At 45.3% G+C, this 9,802-nt stretch overlaps 1 protein-coding gene across 1 annotated transcript; it reads right to left on the bottom strand.

Annotated features, from left to right (window-relative positions):
• Positions 1 to 1,198: 1,198 nt before the first annotated feature.
• MRPS17 (mitochondrial ribosomal protein S17) lies at positions 1,199 to 4,972 on the bottom strand. The gene is made up of 3 exons (XM_003770065.4): positions 4,770 to 4,972; positions 3,160 to 3,296; positions 1,199 to 1,824 (listed from the first exon to the last, which is right to left on the bottom strand). The coding sequence occupies exons 2-3, from the start codon at positions 3,277 to 3,279 to the stop codon at positions 1,558 to 1,560; spliced, it is 387 nt and encodes a 128-aa protein (XP_003770113.1). The 5' UTR covers positions 3,280 to 3,296; positions 4,770 to 4,972; the 3' UTR covers positions 1,199 to 1,557.
• Positions 4,973 to 9,802: the final 4,830 nt, after the last annotated feature.

Genomic DNA, 9,802 nt, shown 5'->3' on the forward strand with positions numbered 1-9,802 from the left:
CCTCCCCCATGCCAGCGCCGCTCGACGGAGGCCGAAGGGGCGGGTCCGGCCTGGGCGGCCTGCGCCGCGCCACCACCAGGGGGCGTCCCGGAGCGCCGCCCCGCGGCTGCCGAGGGCAGCTGCAGCCTGGGTGCCCTCCGCTGCACTTGACCTTGGGGCGCACTCGGTTCAGCCTGGGAAGGCAGGCGGGCGCTGCTCACTCCTGAGGATGCCGGGTCTGGGACCGCAGCTGGCTGCTCAGCCCCTGCCCCGCTGACCACCCCCACCAGGCCAGGCCAGGCACTGTCTGGGGAAATGGCCGATGCAGGGGGATTTCCTCAAGGGGGACCTCCCCGCACCGATGGCACCGGGCAAACAATTTTGCCTCAGTGAAAGCTCTGTCCTGCCAGACTTCTGATCTGTCCATCAAGAAACTATACTTCAAACTGAGCATTTCCGTGCAGTCAGTCTTGGGTCCTCCTAATTTCTGATTTTGCAAAGACTTCCTCACTTGTCAAAAGAGGTCTGTCTGCTCCTTTGCCCTAAAATGCCTGGCTGTGGTCACATAGTTCAGAAGAGAAGTGACAGGGCTCACTTCTCCCTCAAGTGCTGAAGCCCCGGGACTCAGTGACAATCAGCAGAGCCTTCCTGCTGAACTGTCTAACTTGGTCATAACACATCACAACGTTGGATTCTTCTGGTTGGGACCCGGCAGCCCAGTGAGATGGGCTCACTGGTGATTGGAACGGAAGGCACCAGCCTCCTGACTCCCCAGTCATCTTGTCTAAAAAGGGTGCATGGGGGCAACTGATTAGAGCACCAGCCCTGAAGTCAGGAGGATCTGAGTTCAAATATGACCTTAGACACTTAACACTTCCTAGCTGGGTGACCCTGGGCAAGTCACTTAACCCCAATTGCCTCAACAACAACAAAAAGGGTGCATCGTTCAAAACAACTCTTAGCTGCTTGGTTTGAAAATACATTTTAGCTAAGGTTTTATCATTAAAAGGAAAACCTTATTTTAGGTAATTCTACATAAAGGAATGGTAACATGAAATGTTGTAAGGGTTCATTTCCTTCAGCCTGTTAAAAGTTTTGTCTTTTATTAATTCAGCTTAATCCATGTAAATAAATCTGGTCATAAAACTGAAGACTTTCTTTCCCTTTAGGATTAGAGTTGAGAGGAAAATAGAATATAAATCACGGAAATAAAATTCAGTTAAGGTACTTTGAATATTTTACTATTTAAAAAAGGATAATTATTTACAGACATGTTCCTACCCCCATTCAGTTCCTGTTGTCAAAAATTCTGTGGATCATCGATCGTCTTTTCCAAAACAATTGGTTTATTCTTAGCTATAAGCTCAGAGATTTTAAGTGATATTTACACTGTTATTCTGATAAGGTGATTTCAAACAGTCCTTAGCTGTGGTGAAAAAACCCAGTTTTTCAAAAAGTCCCTTATTGTTTCGTTTGGGATATTTCATCTGCAGAAGTGGGATAGCTGGAAGTGAACAAAAGCATCTCCTGCCAGGATGCAGTACGTCCCTTTGCCAGCTTCTTCAGAGCTTCATGCTGCTATGCGGAAGAAATATCCAGTTCTTTCAGACTTGGGTTTGCTGGGGCAGTCTTGGAGCTTATGGGGCTCTCCAGGTACTCTGTTCCAGCACAGGGTTTCCCAGTAATTGGATCAATGACTCTCCCAACTTTGAAGACGATCTCGGCCAGTTCGTGTTTCACGTGCTTGGCCCGAGGCACTGGCAATGCTCTGAGGAGCACGATGTCTCCGATTGTGCACTGCTCCAAGGCATCGTGAGCAAAGTAAGTTTTGCGCTTGTTAAAGTACTGTGGAGAGAAGCACACTGGTCAAGTTTATAGTTAAAATCATGTCTTCAAAACATATGGTAAAATGTAACAATAGCGCCAATATCTAACAATATTCTGGTGGTATTCAACAAGAGGCAACCCCTGCTCCCACCCCCGATGACAAAGTCTGATGGGGAATCTCATTCCTGGGACTACATCTTTGGGTATAGTTAATCTACAATATTGGGGAAGCAAAGTGCTTTCCACATGTCTTGTTATCTGTATCTCACAATCTTCCTCTATATATCACTTGCTTCATTCTACACATGAAGAAACCGAGGCTAAGAGGTGCAAAGAGACTGGATGGTGCTGGCAGAGCCAGCATCCAAGGGGGAAGTGGAACCTTTCATTCTGATCCCATCATATACCATGTCCATGATCCCTATACATTTAAAAAATATTAATAATTGTACTGTTTGCGGGAAAGAAAAAGTCAAAAATGTGGAGTTAGAAGTCCTGAATTCTAATCTGGCCTCAGTTACAGTTAGCTGTGTAACCCTGGGCAAGTCACTTCATCTCTACACCTCAGCTGCCTCATCAGTAAATTGAAGATTACCATAGCCCCATCTACCAGGGAAGTTGTGAAGATCAAATGAGATATTTGTAAAGTGCTTGGCACAGAATAAACACTATATAAATATTAGCTACTGTAACTGAATATCAAATGGAAGATGATGGAATGAATGATGGACATCAGTGTAATGAAATACTATAGTAAAAAGACGTAACAAAGCAAGTGGAATTAGGTGGTGCAGTGGTCTGAGCATGGGACCCGGAGTCTGGAAGAGTCATCTCCCCCAAGTTCAAACCTGGCCTCAGACATTTTCTAGCTGTGTGACCCAGAGCAGCAAGTGACTTCACCTTGCTTACCTCAGTTTCTTCATCTGTCAAATGAGCTGGAGAAGGAAATGGGAAATAACTCCAGTATCTTTGCCAAGAAAACCTCAAGTTGGATATGACTGAACACCACTACCACCACCACACTGTTACCAGATATTTAAATAACGTATACAAACAGAATTGATTGGGTAAAGATTAGGGACAATAAGGGAGTAATATGTAAGTTATTAGCTTGTTAAAGTAGATACAATTAAAAATGTGTTCACATTGAGTTTATATAATTTGTAACAAAAATTATTTGCACAAAAAATTTTAAACCAAAGGTTAAATTTAAGTGAAGTTAGTCAATAATGACTTTTCAAACATGAAAATGACTTGGTTCATCTTTGAAGGACCAAACTTGTACCTTGTTAAGTTCTACATGTGTTTTGTGTTTTATAAATCACATTTGATGATAATAAAAGTAAGAGTCACCTTTAGTAAGTAGGGATCCAGAACGAGTCTGTTCACTTGCACTTTGGCAGTTTTTTGCATTGCTGTCCCAATCACCTTCCCCACGACCCATTTGGCATGGACAGAACGAACAAGTGACATTTTGTAGCTTATGTCACCTGAAAAAGAAATTTCAAAGTTTTAGAAATCAGTCTAGTTGGTGGGGATGGTGGAGAACATAATCTCCTTCTGTCTAGAAGACTACTGAAGTCCATGGGCATTGGCTGAAAGGTCTTAGCCAAGCTTCCTACTTTTCACTCTCACCCAAGGGGAAGTTGGCGGCTTAAAGTAGAAGCCCTCCATGGAATCTGGAACCTGGGAGAGACACAGGAGCCCATAACAGAGAGAAGGGTTTGAGGCTGGCTCTGTGTAGCACCCTGCAGTAGGCACATGCCTGCGCTCACCCTGACCCAGGCTTGGTTGGGGAGACTGACCCATTCTGTGTCATGGCTCCCTCTGGTAAAGACCCATGTTCCTTAACTTGTTTCAGACCCGACCCACTCTTGTGTGAGCCCATTCTGCGTTTTCTGGCAGAGATGCTCGAGTAGTTTGCTTTGTCCTTCTCCAGCTCCTCTGACAGATGAGGAAACTGAGGTAGACAATGCGAAGGGACCTGCCTGGGGTCTCACAGCTGAGTGAGTGACTGAGGCTGGATGTGAACTCGGGAATCGGAGTTTTCCCATCTCCAAGCCGGGAGCTTTTCATCTACTATGAGACCTAGAATTCTAGTGCTGTTTTTGCAAAAGCAAAGAATTATACTGAAAGAGTCATCAAAATGTTTCTTAAAAACCAACTCCTGGGCCAGGGAAACCTGCATTTCTATGAACGCCCCTCATTTTACAGGAAACTGAGGCCCAGTCCGGAGTCCCTGAGAATCAGTGTGGGGGGGTTGATGTTTAGGTAAATAAAAGAGGTTTTTGGGGAAGGTTTGGAAGCCCGGCGGGGATAGAAGGCGGAGTTTGGAGGGGCGGGCTGCGGGCGTCGGTCAGTGGGAGGAGCCCACGGGGTGGGGGGGGCCTCAGAAGGCCACACCGAGCCTCGGGTGCTCTCTCTCGGAGCCACCAGGGAGCCAGGGGAAGTTCCCACTCAGCGGGGGGCGCGGGGTCCCTGTGGTGACTGAGGGGAGGGACTTGGGGGAGACCCGAGAGCCCTTCCCTTCCTCCGAGACTGGCGTTCTGGGGTCCTCAAGCTCCGGCCCGCGGGCCAGGTGCGGCAGCTGAGGACGTTTATCCCCCTCCCCCAGGGCTACGAAGTTTCTTTATTTAAAGGCCCACGAAACAAAGTGTTTGTTTTACTACAGCCCGGCCCTCCGGCCGGACTGCGCCGGGATCACAGACCAAGTCCCAAGGGGCCTTAGCCGCGAGGTCACCCGGAGCCGGGCCCCTCCACGTGCAAGGCCTGCCGCAGTGTGCTCCTCAGCGGGGTGCAGGGGCTTGGGAGCCCCACGCCGGGTCCCGCCGGGCCGGGCCGCCCTCGGGCCTTGACCCTCCCGGGGGTCGGAGGACGTCCTCACTGCCCCTCCCCCGATCCCCAAACCCAGACACGCAGCTTCCTCCTCCCCCCCCCGCTCCGCGGGACCCAGAAGCTCGTACCCCGACTGAAGCACGTCCGGCGTCCGACGGCGATGCCTCCTCACACCACCCCGGGTGCGTTCTCTCAGCCGGACCCAGACCCTGACCCCTGAACTCTGACCCAGAGCCTGCGAGCCGCGGCCGGGGAAGCGTCGTGACGTCACTCCGCCGGGGACGGTGCTCGGCCTTCGCTTGCCGGAACTTCCAGCCGCCGGAAAATTCCCCCGCCCCTTAAGGGGGCGTGGCCCCGTATATTCCCGCCTCCTTTTCGTTTTCTCCCAATAGAAAGACCCAAAGACCGGTTGGGTGATCACGTGTCCGAGGGCCGCGCCAGCGGAAGTGACGTCGGGTTCTCCGAGTTCTGAGATCCTGCCTTTATGTGGTCCTCGGGTCTCGGACCCGGGTTGTGGTGGTCTTCGTGTGATCAGTAGTGCTCAGGCTGCCCACGGGACCTCTAGGCCCTCCTAATGGCGAAGAAGCTAAGCCTTCACGGCTCTCGGGCGCGGCGCAGGGGCGCGGGCCGTCCCCGCCTTCCGCGTGCGGGGAGCGGTGACCCTCGCAGCCCCGGGGGCGGTAACTTCTACCCCGGCTGCAGGGCGCCTTAAGGTCGCAAAGAGATTTCCTCTGCACAGGCCGAGGAGGTGGCAAGTGCTAGTGTCCCCGCCGGACAGCCCGAGGAGACCGAGGCCTCAGAGGTCCGGGGAGGCAGCGCGGAGCCGGGGGAGGCAGCGCGGAGCCGGGGGAGGCAGCGCGGAGCCGGGGGAGGCAGCGCGGAGCCGGGGGAGGGAGGGGCCTAATTCTGGAATCAAGAGGATCTGGGTCTGAATCCCGGCCCTGTGTCACCTTGGAAAAATCAGTCAGGGTCTGGCTCCTCCTCCGCGAAGTGAAGGATTTGTATTAATGCATCTCGCATCTTCCCGTGTGTCGCTACAGCCACCCGGCCAGTAAGGGGTCCAGACTGGCTGCCCCAAAGCCTCCACCGCCGTATCGCCTCTACACCGGTGCGGAGAGGAATTATAAGCAGGAAAAGCAGATAGAGTCGTCAGGCTTTAAAGATGTGCTTTAGGGCTTCACATCCGTCACAGCCCCGTGAGGTAGCTTATTGTAAACGCTGTTTTATAGATGAGGATTCAGAGGTCCAGAGATCGGCAGTCACTTATCCAGGGTCAAACAGCGTCAGGCATGTAGCAATATTTCTGATATCCTCGGCTTCCTGGAGATGTGGAAAAGTTAAAGGAAATCGAGCAAGGGCCGCATTGTTCCATAGGCGTGGGGTTGAGGAATCGGAGATAAAAATGAAAGCCTGTGCATTTGCATTCATTCATTCAATAAACACTCATTAAGTTATGTCGGGCATTGTGCTAAGTATACAGAATGAACACGATTCTTGCCCTTAAGGAAGGAGTATATAATGTAGTGCAAGAAACAACATGTAGACATACGTATGTAAACACATACATATGCGTGTATGTAGTACACTTTTAACTATGTATGTAGTAGTACTTCTAGCTAAAATATATGACATGTTACAAATATATCTGAACCATTCCTTTTTTGTCTTTGAATAATGTTATATTTTTTAATGGTTTAAAAAAAATTTTTTTGGTGTGTGCAGAACCAAACAGTTCTCTTGCTGCACAGAAAGAATTGGATTCAGAAGGTAAAAATAACCTGGGAAGAAAAACCAAAATGGAACAGTTTGCATTCACTTCCCAGTGTTTTTCCTTTGGGTGTAGCTGCTTCTGTCCATCCTTGATCAATTGAAACTGAGTTAGATCTCTTTGTCAAAGAAATACACTTCCATCAGAATACATCTTCATACAGTATCGTTGTTGAGGTATATAATGATCTCCTGGTTCTGCTCATTTCACTCAGCATCAGTACATGTAAGTCTCACCAATTCTCTCTGTATTCATCCTGCTGGTCATTTCTTACAGAACAATAATATTCCATAACATTCATATACCACAATTTACCCAACCATTCTCCAATTGATGGGCATCCATTCTGAATAATGTTTTATTAAGATTACACACAGGTGGTGATCCACAGAACTAAGACCCGAAGGTATCATCTTAAAAGACTGTACTTAGGATTTTAGTTAATTGCATTTAACCCTCATCTGAATAAAGTGCCAGTGTGTTTAAATAATGTGACATGTTCCCCCCCCCCCAACATAAATAGTATAAGTAGCTTCAAAAAAACCAAAGAAGTCTACTTATTCTCAGATGTTTTAGGGTTCTTAGCCACTTAGTCAAAAAAGTAGTTGGTAGGCTCTTCCTTTAAAGATCGTGTATACAAAGTACGTCCCAAATTGGTCAGGAGGGATGGCACAGAATATTCTCCTACAATCTAATAAATTCAACCATAGTTTGGAATGTTCAATATGAAAAAAAGCAGGAAGGAAATAAACACCTACTGTGTCAGGTCAGGCACTGTGCTTTACAAACATTGATGGTCACAACAACCCTGGGAAATAGATGCAATAATCCACATTTTACAATTGGGGAAACAGGCTCACATAGGGTAAAGTAATTTGCCCAACGTCACATAGCTCGGAACTAAACGAGAATGAATTTGGTTTCAGGTTTTCCTGATTCCAGGCCTAGCATAGTTGGATTATTTGAGAATGCTGATGAAGTATAACTTCAATATATTCCACAGAATCAAAGCATCTTCAATCAGTCAAGAAGTATTTTTTAAGTATTAAGAGCATCCAGTCTAACCCTTTCATTTGGAGAAGCTTGGACCCAGAGAGTTTAGAGGTGTTTGATAGAGTTAGCTCCCTAAGTCTTCTGTAATAAGAAGGACTTTTAGTGTAGCTGAAAGATCACTAGATTTGGAATTAAGACATTTGGTTTAACTTCCTCCTGCCCCACCAATGGTTACCAAATGGTTGATCCTTTCTCAGGATCTTTGTGCCTGCATTTTCTGGTCTTTAATTGGTCAGCATTAATATTGCCTTCTGGATTCAGGCTCACTGGGTCATTTTTTTCCCCATTTATTTTTCATGCTCTGCTATTGAATGCTTGTCTTCCTCCCACCTACACACATGCACACACACTTGAAAGAACACCATCGCCCCCCACGTATGTTTTCTTTTCCTGTTAGAATCTAAGCTCCTTGTGGGCAAAATTGATTACTTAGTGCTTAGCATACTGTCATACAATAAGTGCTTAGGAAATACTTTTTTTTTTTTATTCATTTGTGAGCATCAGTTGAGAAAATAATAGTTAATATTTACATAAGGAGTAGTTTACTTGTGTTATTTCATTTAAGCCCCATGACAATGTGAGGTGGGTATTATTCCCATTTTACAGATGAGGAGACTAAGGCTGAGAGAGAAGTTAAAGGACTTGTCCAGAGTCACACAGCTAGTACATGGTTGGTCTTTTTGACTCCAGAGTCCAGGACTCTATCCACTGGATCACCTAAGTACTTCAGCCTATGCATGAGAAGTATGTGTGGTCTCTCGCTGTCCCTCTCTTTCTCTTTTTCATTTTCTGGCTATCTATCGAAGTACAGATGTCCATCTCTATCAGCAGATATCATTCTATCCATGTATCTATATGTATATATATATATGTACACATGTACATATGTGTATAAACATATAAGTATATATGAGTGTGTGTGTGTATATATATATATATATATATATATATATGGATGTGTTATAAATGAAGAAAGTTTGAATTTAAGACTACTAAGAGTTTTCTAAAATATATTTTCCAAAAAGTTATAGTCAAGTCAATAGCATTTATGACTGATTGCTATATGTCAGGCACTGGGCTAAGGCTGAAGTACACAAGAGGAGAAAATGAACTCTATTGAAACATAAACAATAATACAATTTATAAGGATTAATTTGCTTAAAGCCCACGATGAATGCTGCTTTACAGAAGTATAAAGACATGACTGTTGCCTTCAAAGCATATTCTAACCAGATAATTACTCTGTTTAAGAATCTTCAGTGGCTTTCATTGCCTGAAAAATAAAAACTAAGTCATTTGGCATATCAGTTAAGATTCTTTGTCCTCTGGTCTGAGTCTGTCTTTCTAGGCTTTGTTTCTGCTTCCCCTGTTCAGGTGCCCAACCTTTAGTTAAGTTATACTCAAAACTATTCCCTGAAAACCATACTCAAACCAACAACAACCTGTGTTTTCATGCTGTTCACTTCAGCTGGAATGCCCTCTTTATCCTGTCTCTCTATCCAAAGTCTGCCCATCCTTTCAGGCTCAGATTCAGCAACATCCCAGGTGGGAAAAGCAAGAGATTTGGACTTGGAGAACAATGATACTATTCTCCTGAGCCTCAGTTTCCTCATCTATAAAATAAGGGCGAGAATTTAGATAATTTTTAAGGTTCCTTCTAGTTCTAAATTATATGAACCTGATTATATATTTGATTTTTTATAATGTACTATTGATTGACTGTCAGCTTCCTTTATAAGGCAGCCAAAAGATCCAGTGGATACAACACAGGGCTCAGAGTTAAGAAGGCCTGAGATCTCTGCTGCAGGGTGTACATTTCTCTCTAGGGGTCTCATCGGAGTCACAGGACAGTGGTTCAGATCTTGCCTCTGTTACTTATTTGTCAATTTAAATATTATTATACATGTTATTATTCACTTCAAAATAATTGGAAGAAGCCTCACTTTTCTGTGCCTTAGTTTCCTCATTTGTTAAATGAGGTTGTTGGACTAGATCAAGTTCTTAACTTGAATTAAAAAAAAACCCTAATTTTTATTATAGTTGGTTTCTTTGTCATTTTACTTTACGTATTTAAATAATTATTCTGAGAAGGGGTCCCTCCTTAGGCTTCACCAGACCACCAGACCAGTCCAACAAGATTAAGAACCCCTGGACTCGAAGATCTAATAATAACTATTATTTATGTAATTTTTACATAACATTTTAAGATTTGCAGAACTCTTTTTAATATATTTATTATATTAATCATATCATTCATTGCTCATAACTCTGGGAAGTAGGTGCTATAATCCCATTTTGTTGTTCAGTTGTCTCTTCCTGACCCCATTTGGGGGTCAGAGA

Source organism: Sarcophilus harrisii, chromosome 4, assembly GCF_902635505.1.
Source record: "Sarcophilus harrisii chromosome 4, mSarHar1.11, whole genome shotgun sequence".
Classification (NCBI taxonomy): domain Eukaryota; kingdom Metazoa; phylum Chordata; class Mammalia; order Dasyuromorphia; family Dasyuridae; genus Sarcophilus; species Sarcophilus harrisii.

Coding starts and splice junctions, on each gene's coding strand:
- MRPS17 (XM_003770065.4), bottom strand. CDS start 3,279: ATGTCACTTGTTCGTTCTGTCCATGCCAAATGGGTCGTGGGGAAGGTG. Junction 1,825..3,159: donor TGGATCCCTACTTACTAAAG/GTGACTCTTACT, acceptor TTCTCTCCACAG/TACTTTAACAAGCGCAAAAC.